At 48.3% G+C, this 17,168-nt stretch overlaps 2 protein-coding genes across 2 annotated transcripts in view; one reads left to right on the top strand and one right to left on the bottom strand.

Annotated features, from left to right (window-relative positions):
• Positions 1-279: 279 nt before the first annotated feature.
• LOC137458432 (olfactory receptor 14J1-like) lies at positions 280-1,182 on the top strand (the record flags this gene model as incomplete). Its single annotated transcript, XM_068169906.1, has 1 exon — positions 280-1,182. A coding segment is annotated over exon 1 (903 nt), but the record flags the coding sequence as incomplete, so codon positions are not given.
• Positions 1,183-10,984: 9,802 nt separating this feature from the next.
• The window catches only part of LOC137458438 (olfactory receptor 14A16-like), a 33,968-nt gene continuing 27,784 nt past the window's right edge, over positions 10,985-17,168 (bottom strand). The window contains exons 4-5 of the mRNA XM_068169910.1: positions 12,176-12,345; positions 10,985-11,102 (exon numbers count right to left, since the gene is read on the bottom strand). Of these exons, the coding sequence (XP_068026011.1) occupies positions 10,985-11,102; positions 12,176-12,345 (288 nt within the window). The remainder of the gene's footprint in view (positions 11,103-12,175; positions 12,346-17,168) is intronic.

The raw sequence follows: 17,168 nt of genomic DNA, 5'->3' as shown, positions 1-17,168 counted from the left end.
AGAACTCTTCACCCCCATCCCCTCTGCCTTTATCTCTTCCCTTCACTGTCTCTGCAGCACTGCAGGCCTGGTCCCTGTTTCTCCACCTCTCCGTGGGACTCTCATTCCCTGGGATTAGGCTGTTGGTCACTTTCCCATAGGTTTAGTGTGGTGGGGAATGAGCTGATCCATTCCTTCTGCAACTCAGGGACAGCAGTTACAATGAGGCTGAGAGAAGTGTGCCCTAACTTGTCACTGCCTTTCCCTCCTTGGACAGGTCTCCATGGTCAGAGGCAGCAGATGGCCAACAGCAGCTCCATCACCCACTTCCTCCTCCTGCCATTCCCAGGCACAAGGCAGCTGCAGCTCCTGCACTTCTGCCTCTTCCTGGCCCTCTACCTGGCTGCCCTGCTGGGCAATAGCCTCATCATCACCACCATAGCCTGGGACCACCACCTCCACACCCCCATGTACTTCTTCCTCCTCAACCTCGCCCTCCTTGACATGGGTGCTATCTCCACCACTGTGCCAAAATCCATCATCAATTCTCTGAGGGACTCCAGGGACATCTCCTATGCAGGATGTGTTCTCCAGGTCTTCTTTTTCATGTTCCTAATTGATGCAGAGTATTTTCTCCTCACCACCATGTCCTACGATCGCTATGTTGCCATCTGCAGACCCCTGCACTATGAGACCCTCCTGGGCAGCAGAGTTTGTCTCCACATGGCAGCAGCTGCCTGGGCCTGTGGAGCTCTCAATGCTCTGCTGCACACAGCCAATACATTTTCCCTGCCCCTCTGCCAGGGCAATGCTGTGGACCAGTTCTTCTGTGAAATCCCCCAGATCCTCAAGCTCTCCTGCTCCACATCCTACCTCAGGGAACTTGGGCTTATGGTGGCCAGTGCCTGTTTATTTTTTTTCTGTTTCATGTTCATTGTGGTGTCCTATGTGCAGATCTTCAGGGCAGTGCTGAGGATCCCCTCTCAGCAGGGACGCCACAAAGCCTTTGCCACCTGCCTCCCTCACCTGGCTGTGGTCTCCCTCTTTCTCACCACTGCCTTCTTTGCCTACTTGAAACCTTCCTCCATCTCCTCCCCATCCCTGGATCTGGGGATGTCAGTTTTGTACTCAGTGGTGCCTCCAGCAGTGAACCCTCTCATCTACAGCCTGAGGAACCAGGAACTGAAGGCTGCCCTGAGCCAACTGATCCCTGGATGGTTTCAGAAGCAATAAACTCTTTGTCTTCTCCTGCAGAGCAGTTCTGGTGTACTCAGTGCAGGCCCAGCCTGGCTGCTGGAGTTCTGGCTGCTGCTGGTGCTGTTCCCCTTGTGAGAATGTTGTTCCCACACAAATATCTTTCCTCAGACCATTTCTGGTTCAGTGTTGTCCTGTCTGGTGCGACCCAGAGATTGCAGACATGAGGAGCTGTGCTCTCTTTGTGTTCAACATAATAAAGGACCCTGCAGGGAGTTGTTTCTTTAAGCTCCTTCCTCCAGGCTTCTGTGGAGCTGCCAGGTAGTGCCTGTGTGCAGAGGTGGAGGGGCAGAGTCCCAGCACAGCAGCAGTGCCAGGGAGCCCCAGAGCTTGGTCTGTCCTCAGCTGCTCTTTCTGCCCTTCCACCCTCTCCTGATGAGCCTCTGTGCTGGGGCAAGGCCTAAGTGCTCTGGCAGCTTGGGCACTGTGCTGCTGTGTGGCAGTGCTGGGATTGCAGTCAGGGACAGGCCAGGTCTGCTTGTGGGACAGAGCTGTGCTCTAGAGCAGCACTGCCATCAGAACAGGAAGTCTCCTCACGCCTTCATACCCCAACCTCCTCCCATTACAGACTGCACCTACTCAGAGTCAAAACTGGATACCCTGACCCCCTTCCAGTATAGACTCAGTTGAAACATGGTTCCTTTTTCCCCTCCCAGTACAGATGTGGCCAGGACAAGCTAGCTCATATTTTCTTCTTCCTCTACAGTCTGTGTCCCATCCCAGCACAGAATGTATCCCCTGGCTCCCTTCCCAGTACCATCTGCATCCATCCTAGTACAAACTTCACACCCTCATGCCCTCCCATTACAGCCTGCACCCTGTCCCAGTCCAAACAGGATCCCTTTCATCCCTCCAAATGTACATTGGGCTTTTTCTCAGCAAAACCTAAGTCCCTTTATGCACTCCTAGTGCAGACTGGGCCCTGTCACAGTCACAACTCCATACCCTAATCACACCAGAGTCCAGGCTGGGCCATCTCCCAGTTCAAACTGGCTCCCATTAACATCTCCAAGATCAGTCCCAGCCCTGTCCCAGTACAAACTGATTCCACTCATCCCATCCTGTGCTGTTTAATATTTTTATCAGTGCTATAGACAGAGGGATGGAGACACCATCAGCAAGTGTGCAGATGGCACCAAGCTGAGTGGTGCTGTTGAGACACCAGAGGGACAGGATGGCATCCAGAGGGCCCTGGACAAGCTGGAGAGGTGGTGCCCAGGTGACCCTCATGAGGTTCCACAAGAGCAAGAGCAGAGTCCTGCAGCAAATGTCTGCAGGGAGAGGGACAGAGACAGAGGCAATGGCATCAAAATAAAGCAGAGCAGATTTAGATTGGAAGTGGAGAAGTTTTTTATCATGAGGGTGGTGGAACACTGCAACAGGTTGCCCAAGGAGGTGGTTGCAGCTCTTTCTCTGCAGATATTCAAAGTCAGGCTGGACAGGACTATGGGCCACCTGATCTAGTTGAGGATGTCCTTTGCTGACTGCAGGAGGTTGTACTGGATGACTTTTGGAGGTCCCTTTCAACCCAAACCATTCTATGATTCTATGATTCCAGTACAGATTGGGCCTCAATGAAGTACAACTGGATCCCCTCACCCCCTCTCAGCACCACCTGGATCTCTCCCAGTGCCAAATGGGTGCAGGACAGACTGAACTCCCTCCCAGTGCAGAATGCATCCACAGACCTCCTGTCAGCACACACTGTGCTCTCTCCCAGCACAAACTGGACCCATCCCAGTTCACTCTGCAACCTCTTCTTGTAGAAATCAGATCTCATGGTCCCCTCCCAGTCTAGACTGGGCCATGTGCCAACACAAACTGCTTTGCTTTTGCCCCCCCCCAGTTCAGACTTGGCTCTCTCCCACTACTAACTTGCACCCCTGTCCCACTCCCAGTACAGACTGGGCTCCCTCCCAGTACTAACAGGAGCCCCTAGTAAAGTCTTGGACACTTCCCTGTAAAAGCTGACCCCATGGCCTCTCCCAGTAACACTGGGCCTTATACCAGGACACTCTGAAACCCTAATCCTCTCCCAGTACAGCCTGGGCCCTTCCTGTCCAAACTGGATCCCTGCAGTTTGGGGCTCCCCAGGTCAAGAGAGACAGAGATCTGCTGGAGAGAGTCCAACAGAGGGTAGGAGGATAAGGAAGGGACTTGAACATCTCTGTGGCCAATCCACTATCCATTATTGACCTGGAGTCCTGGCTCACTGGAGAGGTCCCAGGGCATTAGAGAGGAGCAAATGTGACATCCAGCTCCAAGAAAGGAAGAAAGGAGGATCCAGGAAACTATAGAGCTGGCAGTGTGAGCTGGGTAGCAGGGCAGGGCATGGAGCAGAGCATCTCCAGCACCATTGTTGTTTTTTACCTAAGATGAAAATGTATGTTGTGTTACAATTAATTTTGACTTTCCCTTTAACTATCTAAGATTATGGCAAACCGGTGAGGTGACAAATAAATCCATGTGAACATTTCCTCTAATCACACAACAATCAAACCACCATAATGTTCAGTCCTAATGCAGATGTCTGATTGTTTTGGTACTTTCTTCTGATTGATGCTTTTGATCCCAGATTATCCTAACAGTTACTGTGATGGATGTTCGGCTGCATGGGAAATGCTCTTCCTTCGTATTCTTGATTCTTCTGCTGTTTTTTATTGCGATGGTTGGAGCTGACGTGCAGTTAGTTATCTCTGGCTGCTATCACTAAACCCCCTTAGCTATACAATATGTATCCTCTTCTATTTTTTGTTACTTTTTTTCCTTGACATATTTTTAACTATTTTTTTTTCTTTTTGAATTTTATTATTTTAATTTTTTAATTTAATTTATTTTTAAATTATTTTTAATTTATTTTAGCATTTTTATTAATTTTAATTTTAAAAAAAATTAAAAACACATTTATTTTTTAATCCAATTTTATATTTAATTATTATTTTTTATTTTTCTTTTTTGATCTTATATTTTAAAAAAGTATTTTAATTTTTTTTGTATGTTTGTTTTGTTTACCCTATTTTTTAATAAAATCTAATAGTTTTTATTGCAATTTAAAAAAAAAATTAACCAATTCCTGAAATTTCTTATTTTTTTATTTAATTAATTTTTTTATTTTTAAATTTTGTTTTGTTTTTGTTATTTTTATTTTATGTTTAAAATATAATTTTAATTTTAATTTTTTATTGTTTTTATTTTTATTTTAATGTTATTTTTAATTATTTTTTAATTTTTATTTTAATTAGTTTTTAATTTATTTTTTAAATCTAATTTTTAATTTAACTATTTTTTTAATATGCCATTTAAATATTTTTCTTTTCTCATTATATGTATTTTTTGTTCTATAATTTTTAATAATTTTTTTTGTAATTTTATTTTTTTAATCTATTATTTATTTATTTATTTATGCCTTGATTTTTATTTAATATAATTTATTTTTTATTAATTTTTTTTATGGTATTTTATTTTGTAATCTAACTTTTTAATTATTTTTTTAATTTAATTTAAAAAATATTTTAAATTGTTTTTTATTTTAGTTTTTCCCTTTTTTAATATTTTTTAAAACTTTTTTTTCCATTTAATTTTTTGTCCTTATTTTTCATTTAAATTTTTTAATTTATATATATTTATATATATATTATATATATATAGTTTTAATCTAGTAATCCCTATCTTAATAATCCTTATAATTTTTTTTGCTAATAATCCTTACGGGTTTTGTTTATAGTTATTTTTTGTTAGTAATCCTTATGGTTTTTTTGTTTTTGAACTATTATTTTGTTTAATTATTTATAATTTTTAATATATTCCTTTTTAATTTTTTAAAATTATTATTATTATTATTTTGTTATTTTGTACTTTATTTTTTATATCTAATTTTTTTGTCATTTAGTTATTTTTTATGTTTTTTTAATCAAATTTGCTTGTTTTTTTTTTAATTTTACAATTTTTTTATATTGGTTTTTTGCTTTTTGTATTTTTTTGTATTTTTTTATTTTTTTCTAGTCAATGTCTAAGAAGGAAATAGAAAGACGTTTCATTATCTAAGGAATACTTTTAAAAATTAATACCTATTTATTACAAACCTTAACTATATTACATGGAGCCCCTTTGAAATGCCCAGATGCACAACTAAGAAGGTTCGAACAAGAAGAAAATCTTACAATTTGAACTCATTGCTAAGTACTTACACCTTACTACAATTATTACGTACTAAGCACCTGTAAATACCAAATGCTTACTATTCATTATGCTTACCAGGAAGACTTAGCAAAACTCTAAATAACAAATCTCTGATAGACATTGCAATCAGAAATGATGAAATTACCACTGTTGCTTTAAATCAGAGCAGATCTTTGGTAGACTAGAGTCTTACCTGAAAAGGGAGGGGTGGGGGATGGAGGGAGGCTGGCATAAAGATGTGTTCTAATTGCAATTGTTCCTGCACTAGGGTCTTAACAACTTGTAGCGTAGAAATTGCAAGCTCTGATGTGGTATTAACAGAGTATTTGTCACCATGTGTGTGTCATACGGGGTTAACAAGCGTGCTGAAAACAAATGATCAGTTATAACAGTTGTGTATCCTGACTTTAACCCATAGGTAATTATAGCTTGTTTAGCTTCTTTTCACATTTTCCAGTCCAGAGATTGCCATATTCTTTGTTGACCTTCTAATACCACAGGAGATGCATGTACAGGAAAATTTACAGATTCTCCATCTATTACTGCATTTCTCACAATGCCTTTCCATCGGTGCAGCGGAGCATCTCCCTGTCCCACCCACCTCTCAATCCCTTACACTATTGTCCCTTCATAATTCGATTGTAGCCTCCATCGCAGTGATATCATCTGCTGATAATGCCTGGGATCTAAGGGGCAAGGAGGGTAGCAGAGCTGGAGCCACTGGGGGGGCCACTGATGGGGGGGCCACCGCTGGGGGGGCCACCACTGGGGGGACTGCTGCCGGTGTCTGTGCTGCCAGTGTCAGTGGTGTGTTAGTCCAGGCTGCCTTGGTCGGGGCCGCTGCGGCCGCTGGGGCTCACGACAGGGGTCTGGGCATAAAGATGCCATAATCATGAGCCTCCAAGTGTTCCATTTTTCCTAAGAGGAGGTGCAAAACAGAGTCAGTGCTGTTAGATTTCTTAGAGTAGTTGTTTTCATCTTCTGAATCCAAGCCATCGCTGTCGTTATTAGAGGAAGATGTTGATGGAGGGGATCGAAGACACTGAACCACAGGTTTCACTACCTTTTTATTGCTTTTCTTCTGCTTGGGACAAACAGCAGCCATGATGTCTGGTGAAAAGAATAGTGAAGAGGTGATTGGGAACAGTCAGCATGGCTTTGCCAAGGGCAAATCCTGCCTGACCAACCTGGTGGCCTTCTATGAGCAGGTGACAAAATTAATAGATGAGGGGTGAGCAACTGATGTCATTTACCTGGACCTGAGCAAAGCCTTCAACACTGTCCCGCACCACATCCTGGTCTCCAAACTGGTGACACATGGATTTGATGGGTGGACCACTAGATGGATAAGGAACTGGCTTGATGGCCGCACCCAAAGAGTGGCTGTCAATGGGTCCATGTCCCAGTGGAGGCCAGTGACAAGCGGAGTCCCTCAGGGATCAGTCCTGGGACCTGTCTTGTTCAACAGGGAGGCCTGTGGATGTAGTCTACCTGGACCTCAGCAAGGCCTTTGACACCGTCCCCCACAGCAAACTGCTGGCCAAGCTGTCAGCCCATGGCTTGGACGGGAGCACACTGCGATGGGTTAGGAACTGGCTGGAGGGCCGAGCCCAGAGAGTGGTGGTGAATGGTGCCACATCCAGCTGGCAGCCAGTCACTAGTGGTGTGCCCCAAGGATCAGTGCTGGGCCCTGTGCTCTTTAACATCTTTATTGATGATCTGGATGAGGGCATTGAGTCCATCATCAGTAAATTTGCTGACGACACCAAGCTGGGGGCAAGAGTTGATCTGCTGGAGGGTAGAGAGGCTCTGCAGAGGGACCTCGACAGGCTGGACAGATGGGCAGAATCCAACGGCATGAGATTTAACACATCCAAGTGCCGGGTTCTGCACATTGGCCACAACAACCCCGTGCAGTGCTACAGGCTGGGGTCAGAGTGGCTGGAGAGCAGCCAGACAGAGAGGGACCTGGGGGTGCTGGTTGATGGTAGGCTGACATGAGCCTGCAGTGTGCCCAGGCAGCCAAGAGGGCCAATGGCATCCTGGCCTGCATTAAGAACAGTGTGGCCAGCAGGAGCAGGGAGGTCATTCTGCCCCTGTACACTGCACTGGTTAGGCCACACCTCGAGTACTGTGTCCAGTTCTGGGCCCCTCAGTTTAGGAAGGATGTTGACTTGCTGGAACGAGTCCAGAGAAGGGCAACGAAGTTAGTGAGGGGCTTGGAACACAAGCCCTATGAGGAGAGACTGAGGGAGCTGGGGCTGCTTAGCCTGGAGAGGAGGAGACTCAGGGGTGACCTTATTGCTCTCTACAACTACCTGAAGGGGGGTTGTAAACAGGCAGAGGTTGGTCTCTTCTCCCAGGCAGCCAGCACCAGAACAAGAGGACACAGTCTCAGGCTGCGCCAGGGGAAGTTCAGGCTGGAGGTCAGGAGGAAGTTTTACACAGAGAGAGTGATTGCCCATTGGAATGGACTGCCCGGGGAGGTGGTGGAGTCGCCGTCACTGGAGGTGTTCAGGAGGAGACTTGACAGGGTGCTTGGTTACATGGGTTAGTTGATTAGGTGGTGTTGGGTGATAGGTTGGATGTGATGATCTTGAAGGTCTCTTCCAACCTGGTTTATTCTATTCTATTCTATTCTATGGCGGGTGTGACGTCTTCTTGCGTTGAATTTTCATGCGTTGTGGCCTCCATTTTTTCTGTTAACATCTCCTCAGGCAGGTCAGAATTTGCCTCTGTCGCTACTGAGGCAGCGGCAAGAGATTTTTTCTTGGAACAGGACGGTAATAGGGAGCTGTGATTCGCGTAGGAGGAGGGATAGTGGGTGATTGAAATAGGAATGGTGGCAAGGATGCTGATGAAGCGGCAGATGATGCTGGGAGGGAGGGGGGCAGAGGGTGCAGAGCCTTCCGAATCTCCCTTTTTCGTCTGGGTTAGAACCAATGTCACAGCAGCTGAATCGAGAGTAGACTGCTCTGTTTTTATAGATTGCAGTGTATGTGACAATGTGCCACATGGTGCTATAGCGAAAAGCTTCTTTCTGAGCCTTTAGGCACCTCATCCCACAGCTGGGCTCCAATTTTGTCCCATGCTTCAGAACTGAAAGCTTCAGTTGCTGTGGGGATAAAATCATGATCCCGGGCCCAGGCTAATAGCCCTTTTAAAATCCCAGAATCGTAAGCAATACCTCTCATGGAGAGGATACCTTGGAGGGCTTTTAGCACAGCCTCTTCTGTTTTGTGGAGTGCTTCCCCGTGCCTCTCCCTGTCCGCTCACCAGGCCCTAGTGTGATTCGCTTCCTTTTCTGAGAGTGATCTGCTTATGTTGTCAGCACCAGGGCAGTGCTGGTTCGAGCGGCTTTCCGTATCACTCGGAGCGTACCTCTTATGCTGAGTTGAGCAGCATCGCAGTCCAAGGATCCCATCATGAGTTCGGGCGCCAGATGTCAGCGACAGAGGATGGAGTCAATATGAACGACCAATGTGATCTAGTGTTGGTCCTTCATTAATGGAACTTCTACAGCTTATCTAGACTCAGAGAGCATCATTGGCATAGCTTCATTGGTTCCCCACGAGTGACCACACATTGTACTGTTATAGATTATTGGTCAAACTACTAATAACACGTGAGGTTGTTGATGCAGGTGTGCATCCTGTTATTCCCAGATAACTCTCTGTGTTTATAGCTACCAGTGTCCTGCTTTAGTTACATGCTGCAGGCACAGCACTGTTTTGCTACACTGCTAGCCACTTCTGCATTTATGCTGAGCATGGCCTACCACCATGTCAGGCTCTAAGCCTACACTGCCAGATTGCTCACACTGCTCGTCGCTGGCATTGCCACACTCCCTTAATCATACTCATACCTCTTCACTGGACTCTTTCAAGCAGCTCACTGTCTTCCTTGAACTGAGGGGCCCAGAACCAGACACAATATTCGAGATGCAGCCTCACCAGGATGGAGTAGAGGGGGAGGAGAACCTCTCTTGACCTACTCATCACACTCCTTCTAATCCACCCCACAATGGAATTGGCCTTCCTGGCCACAAGAGCACATTGCTGGCTCATGGTCATCCTTCCATCCGCCAGGACCCCTATGTGCTTCTCACCAACACTGCTATTCAGCAGGTCAGTCTCCAATTTATCCTGGTCCATGGAGCTGTTCCTTCCCAGGTGTAATACTCTACAGTTGCCCTTGTTGAACTTCACCAAATTTCTCCCTACCCAGCTCTCAGCCTGTCCAAGTCTCAATGAGTGGCACTGTCAGCAATGGAGAACGGAATCAGTACGGATGACCAATATGATCAAGTATTGTTCGTTTATTAAGGGAACCTCTACAGCTTATATAGACTCGGAGAGCATCATTGGCATAGCTTCATTGGTTCCCCACGAGTGACCACCCATCGTACTGTTATAGATTATTGGTCAAACTACTAATAACACGCAAGGCTGTTGATGCAGGTGTGCATCCTGTTATTCCCAGATAACTCTCTGTGTTTATAGCTACCAGTGTCCTGCTTTAGTTACATGCTGCAGGCACAGCACTCTTTTGCTAAACTGCTAGTTACTACTGTGCTTATGCTGAGCATGGCCTACCACCATGTCAGGCTCTAAGCCTATACTGCCAGATTACTCACACCACTTATTGCTATGATTGCTACAGAGAGGGAGTTCAGTCTGTCCTGGGAGGGGTACAGAGCATCCACTTTGCACTGGGAGAGATCCAGGCAGTACTGGGAGGGGGTGAGGGGATCCAGTTTTACTTCCTCGAGGCCAAATCTGTACTGGGATCATAGAATCATAGAGTGGTCTGGGTTGGAAGGGACCTCCAAAAGTCATCCAGTCCAACCCCTTGCAGACAGAAAGGGACATCCTCAACTAGGTCAGGTTGCCCAGAGCCCTGTTGAGCCTCACCCTGAATATCTGCAGGGATGGGGCCTTAAACACCTCCCTGGGAAACCTGTTGCAGTGTTCCACCACCCTCACGGTGCAGAACTTGTTCTTCATCCAATCTCAATCTGTTCTGCTCTAGTTTGAAGCCACTGCCTCTGGAGCTGGCCCTGCAGGATTTGCAAACAGTCTCTCTCTATCCAGTACACTTCAGGCACTGGAAAGAAGCTTCCAGGTCTCCCCAGAGCCTTCTCTTCTTCAGTCTGATCAACCCCAACTCCCTCAGCCTGTCCCCATAGCAGAGCTGCTTCAAGCCCCTGATCATTTTTGTGACCCTCCTCTGGACCATCTCCATCAGCTCCATGTCCTTCCTGTGTTGAGACCAGAGCTGGATGCAGTGCTCCAGGGGAGGTCTCACCAGAGCAGAGTAGTGCCAGGATCTCCTCTCTCCATCTCTGGCCATGTTGCTTTGGATGCAGCCCAGGCTGCCCTTGGCCTTCTGGGATGCAATCTCACACTGCCTGCTCCTGGCCAGCTTCTCCCCCCACCAGCACCCCCAAGTCACCTCAGTGCTGCTTTCTATCACCTCCTCCCCCAGCCTGTATTGATAGTGAGGATTGTTCCAGCCCAGCTGCAGGGCCCTGCTCTTCCTCTTCTTGAACCTCATGAGGATCAACTGGGCATTACCCCTCCAACTTGTCCAGGGCCCTCTCAATGCTGTCCCTTCCCTGTGTCATGTCAAGAGCACCACTCATCTTGGTGTCATCAGCACACTTGCTGATGATGTCTCCATCCCTCTGTCTATAGCACAGATAAAAATATTAAACAGCACATAATGGGATGAGTGGAATCACTTTTTACTGGAACAAGGCCTGGGCTGTACTTGGAGATGTTAATGGGAGCCAGTTTGAAATGGGAGATGGCCCAGACTGGACTCTGGTGTGATTAGGGTATGGAGTTGTGACTGTGACAGAGCCCAGCATGTGGTGGGAGGGTTTAAAAGAATCCAGTATGTACTGGGCTGAGTCCCAGACCATACTGGGATGTGGCCAGGGGGCTCAGGTTGTACTGGGATGGGGCCCAGTCTGCCCGGGAGGGGTTACAGGAACCATGTTTTGGCTGAGTCTCTACTGGACAGGGATCAGGGTATCCAGTTTGGACTCTGAGTAGGTGTAGTCTGTAGTGGGAGGGAGTTGGGGGATGAAGATATGAGGAGACCTCCTGTTCTGATGACAGTGCTGCTCTGGAGCACAGCTCTGTCCCACAAGCAGCCATGGAGTGACTTCAGTCCCAACACTTCCTCAAAGCAACAGCACAGTGCCCAAGCTACCAGAGCACTCAGGTCATACCCCAGCACAGAGGCTAAGCAGGAGAGGGTGGAAGGGAAGAAAGAGCAGCTGAGGACAGCCCAAGCTCTGGGCCTCCCTGGCACTGCTGCTGTTCTGGGACTCTGCCCCTGCACCTCTGCACACAGGCACTACCTGGCAGCTCCACAGAAACCTTGCAGGAAGGAGCTTAAAGAAACAACTCCCTGCAGGGTCCTTTATTGTGTTGAACACACAGGGAACACAGCTCCTGATGTCTGCAGCCTCTGGGTCACACCAGACAGGACAACACTGAACCAGAAATGGTCTGAAGAAAGACATTTGTGTGGGAACAACATTCTCCCAAGGAGAACAGCACCAGCAGCAGCCAGATCTCCAGCAGCCAGGCTGGGCCTGCACTGAGTGACATCAGAACTGCTCTCCAGGAGAAGACAAAGAATTTATTGCTTCTGAAAGCATCCAGGGATCAGTTGGCTGAGGGCAGCCTTGAGCTCCTGGTTCCTCAGGCTGTAGATGAGAGGGTTCACTGCTGGAGGCACCACTGAGTACAGAACAGAAACCACCAGGTCCAGGGATGGGGAGGTGATAGACGGGGGCTTCAGGTAGGCAAACATGCCAGTGCTTGTAACCAGGAAGACCACAGCCAAGTGAGGGAGGCAGGTGGTGAAGGCTTTGTGGCGTCCCTGCTGAGAGGGGATCCTCAGCACTGCCCTGCAGATCTGCACATAGGACACCACAATCAACACAAAACAGACAAAGAATAAACAAACACCAACCACAATAAGCCAAAGTTCCCTGAGGTAGGATGTGGAGCAGGAGAGCTTGAGGATCTGGGGGATTTCACAGAAGAACTGATCCAGAGCATTGCCCTGGCACAGGGGCAAGGAAAATGTATTGGCTGTGGGCAGCAAAGCATAGAGAACCCCACAGCCCCAGGCAGCTGCTGCCATGTGGAGACAAACTCTGCTGCCCAGGAGGGTCTCATAGTGCAGGGGTCTGCAGATGGCAACATAGTGATCATAGGACATGGTGGTGAGGAGAAAATACTCTGCATCAATTAGGAACATGAAAAAGAAGACCTGGAGAACACATCCTGCATAGGAGATGTCTCTTGTATCCCTCAGGGAATTGGCCATGGATTTGGGGACTGTGATTGAAATGGCACCCATGTCAAGGAGGGCAAGATTGAGGAGGAAGAAGTACATGGGGGTGTGGAGGTGGTGGTCCCAGGCTATGGTGGTGATGATGAGGCCATTGCCCAGCAGGGCAGCCAGGTAGATGGCCAGGAATAGGCAGAAGTGCAGGAGCTGCAGCTGCCTTGTGCCTGGGAATGGCAGGAGGAGGAAGTGGGTGATGGAGCTGCTGTTGGCCATCTGCTGCCTCTGACCATGGAAACCTGTGCAAGGAGGGAAAGGCAGTGACAAGTTAGGGCACACTTCTCTCAGCCTCATTGTAAGCTCCCTTCCTGTGCACCCTGAGGGATGGATAAGCTCAGTCCCATCACTACCAGCCAATGACAGAGTTTATCACAGCTTCAAACGCATCAAGGACACCGAATTGCCATGAAGATTCCTCTGCTGTCAGAACAGAAAGTGACCAACACCCCAATCCCAGGGAACAAGAGTCCCATGGAGAGGTGGAAAAACAGGGAGCAGGCCTGCAGTACTGCAGAGACAGAGAAGGGAAGAGATAATGGCAGAGGGGCTCAAGTGAAGCCTTCTCCTTACCCAACTCTGCTCACTGCTGCTCACAGGCTGGAACTGAAGGGCTTTGGTCCACCATCTGTGAGCACACTCCAGGAGCCTTCAGCTGAATGTCAGCTGCTGAGATGGAGATGCCTCCAGGAGCTACAGCTGCAGTGTCCTGCACCCCACAGCCTCACTGTGTCTGTGACTGCAGCGACTTTTCTAGTGAGCTCTCAGCATCCTCCCAGTCCTGGCCACCTCAAAGTTGTTTCTGCCTTCTTTATATCACTGATATCATCTGACAGTGTCCTCAGCCCTGCTGTGCTGTGCAGAGGAGCTGCTCCTGGCCAGAGCTGTCTCTCTGCAGCGCTGTCTGCTTGCCAGAAGCTTTGTCCAGCCCAGGAGCCTGGCCCGGCTCAGCAGCAGTGGGCCTGCGCAAGGCATTTAAAGGAGCCCTCTGGTGGCTTTGGTGCCAAGTCCATGAACCTCAGAGGCTGAGAATCTGATGAAACCTCTCCAGAAGTCAACGTCAGAGTCAAACTCTGAAGTTTCTTCTGCTGTTAATGGGTCCCAGTGAAGCATACTGGGAAAGGGTCCCTAGGGTCTGGTTAGAGCAGAAGGAGACAGTGGATGCAAGGGAAGCATCACTGGAGGCACTGAAGCATCTCCAGGCTGTGGTGAGAGCAGAGAACTGAGGCAGAGCTGCCAGGTTGGGACAGGCAGCTCAAGGTGGCTCTGCTGCTGAGGAAACCTGGAGGGGTTTCATTGATCCAAAGGGCCAAGCCCTGACCCCCAGCCCCTGGCAAGGCAGATTGTGTCCCTCACCTGTGGCTCTGGACTCTGCTGGGGGCAGTGGGGAGTGAGGATGAGCAGTGATCAGGGTAGGACCTTGTCAGATTTTGCTGTGGTTTGCTTGTGAAGAGACAACTCCTGCTGAAAAGGAATGAAATGTACCTTTAAAAATAATTTTTATCAGATGCTCTGTGCAATAAAAACCTCTCCAATTAGCTGCAGAAACCTTGGCAATAATGAGAGGTTCAGCAGTATTTAATGAGCCCCATGGAGTATTTGGGGCTGATTACATCATCCTCAGGTACTGCCAGGAGACTCTGCCAAGGTACTGCCAAGAAGCCTCTCAAGAAGTCCAAGGCAGAAGAAAACTCCAAAGTACCTTGAAGCACTGATTGGCCTCACTGAGGCTTGTTACTGACAAAGGCTCCCCAGGGACTCGTTAGAGCAGCTTGTTAGAGGCCAGGATTGCAGGGAGACAAAGGCAAAGTACAGGGCAGAAAAACTTGCCTTTGGTCTAGGAAGCAGAAAGGCCAAGCCCTGACCACTGCCCTTGGAATAGAAGAACCTCAAAGCCTCAAAGCCAAGTTTCTCCTCACAGGCCTTGGTGGCAGAGGTAACTGCCAGATCCAAGGGCACAAAGACCTTGGTCCTGTTGGGCCTCTCAGCCTTGCCAGAGGCCTTGGCCATTCCTACTGCAGCCTCTCCTACACTGTCCCCTGCCTGCAGCTCTTTCCCTTCAGGCTGCTGACACCAATCTTGCTTCCCCATCCAGCTCTTCCCTTGGCTTTTCCATCCCTTCCCTGAGCTGTCTCAGCTCTGCCTGCCATTTCCTTACACCTCTGGGTGGCCTCATGCATAGCAGCTCTGCCCTTTGAGGAACAGGTCTTTGCCCTCCTCTTCAGTCTGAACCTTCCAAGCTGCACTTTGTAGACGTTTTGGTCTCTCCCCACTCCCCAGGAGAGCTCCATCCTCTCTTAAACCACCCTTCAGCCATGTGCACACTGCTCTGGCAGTGCCCTGAGCCTCCCTTCAGCAGGCTGAAGCAGCCCAGGTCCCTCAGCTTCTCCACAGAGATGTCAACCCCCATCCTGGCAGATTCTATTCTAATATTTATGTAATTCATATTTCATATTCATTAATAACCTCTTTGTCACACCTTGCTGCTAGGAAAGGTTATGGAGCAGGTCACGCTGCACTTACAATATAACCAGGTGACCAGGCCCAGTCAGCAGGGGTTTATGAAAGGCAGGTCCTGCCTGACTAATTTGATCTCCTTCTACAGTAAGGTGACCTGGCTAGGGGGTGAGGGACGGGCCATGGACACTGTCTGCCTGGACTTTAGTGAAGCCTTTGACACTGTCTCCCTGTCACAAAGAAGAGAGAGCAGGCAGGAGAGTTATAAAACAGCAAACCTCTGCTCTATTACAATGCAATCTGCTCCCCTGCCAATAGAATCAAATGACCAATTGGATTGTCAGCTGGGGAAGTTCTGTTATTCAGCTGCTTAGACTACCAAATTATTTATAGCATTCCAGTGTTGGGAAAGATGAAACAAAACTTGCCCCAGCTCACTTAGAAAAGGGAAAATCTCCCAGGGCGTGATGGGTGGAGGTAGACCCCCTCTCCACCATGGGCAAAAATAACAAACAAACGGATTACAAAAGTGATGGAAAGTTTAAATGAGAAGCGCTGAATGTTTGCAGAGAGCCAGGAGCACAGTGACAAAAGAGATCCCAAAGCAGATCCAGAAACATCCCATCCCCACCTGAGGTACACCCAAGACCCCTAGAGCTCCTTCTTCCCCCCTCTGCCCCACTCCACTGCTAGGCTAGTCTCAGCTGGCCAGATCTGAGACTGCCCATCCCCCTGGCCTCAGGCCTAGCCAGGCCCAAGGCCAGGAGACATCTCCCCCCAGTTACCAGGTGGTGGCGAGGAGAGAAAGAGGAAGCACCAGGAGCCCTGCTGAGATTTATAGTGGCACAGGAAATGGTATGAAATTCCTGGTTTCCTGTGTCCACCCACTGGGCTGGAGTTTTGGACACAGGAAATACACCTCGTATGAGCACAGCAGAGGGCACCTAGCACAAACTGCTACATGCCACCCCTTATTTCATACCATAATCCCTGTATCCAAACATATCATCAAATCAGAAATCTTTGGAGCATTTCAGTGTTAGGAAAGATAAACCAAATCTTGCCCCAGCTCACTTAGAAAAGGGAAAATCTCCCAGGGATAGCCAGAAACTACACTCCCTGAAGACCAGAGAGGAGGAAGTGAAATTCCTTAGGTTCCATGCTAACAGGGAGCAGTGTCTTGCTGGGCAGAGGGACAAATCCTGAATGAGCCAAGACCCCAGGAACTGTCCCCTGGCAGTGAGAAGTTGCTACCAGTCCCAATGCCGCTTTGCAAAGCCCCAGGACAATCTGGAGACTGGGAAGAAGCTTCCAGAGCTGCCTGCTGTTGTGCTGCAGCCAGAGCAGCCAGCGACCCAAGCCTTACCAGCTAGTATACAGCAGCCTCCCACCCCTGCTTGGGTGCAGCTCAGTGAGTACTTTACTGCCTCCTTTGTTTGATGGTTCTTGTGGATGTGGTGAAGGCACATTATGCCCAGAGTTATGCCCCAGATACTGAAACTTGTCCCAGCATGTGTGGACACATTTCCCTCCTTTCCTGGGGGGAATAAAGGCCAAAGTGTTAGCCAGGCAGCACAAACAACTGCACACACCCATGGCATGGGATGCTGGTGCTGATACCAAGCATGGCATAATGATAGCTTCAGGCTTCCTATAGGCTGAAGCTGGTTGTTTACAAGAGTGCCCATTGGCCACATCCGGCCTCAAGGAACTTGCAAGTATTACCCCAACTTGTAAATAAGTTGCCCTCTTTCTCTTTGTCCCCTTTCTCCTTGCCTGAGCTGCTAAGCTTGTTGCCTACATGCCACAGTCTTTGCTGTTAAACTCATCCCTATTAAGTCTTCACACCTCCCATCACAGATTGAATACTTTTATCAGCTCTCAGTACAGGCTGGATCCTAGGATGCCCTCCCAGTACAGCCTGGGCACAT

This window comes from Melanerpes formicivorus, unplaced genomic scaffold (assembly GCF_026170545.1).
Source record: "Melanerpes formicivorus ecotype bairdi unplaced genomic scaffold, bMelFor1.0.p_v2 SCAF_243, whole genome shotgun sequence".
NCBI classification, from domain to species: Eukaryota; Metazoa; Chordata; class Aves; order Piciformes; family Picidae; genus Melanerpes; species Melanerpes formicivorus.
This window is presented reverse-complemented; position numbering and strand designations above follow the sequence as displayed.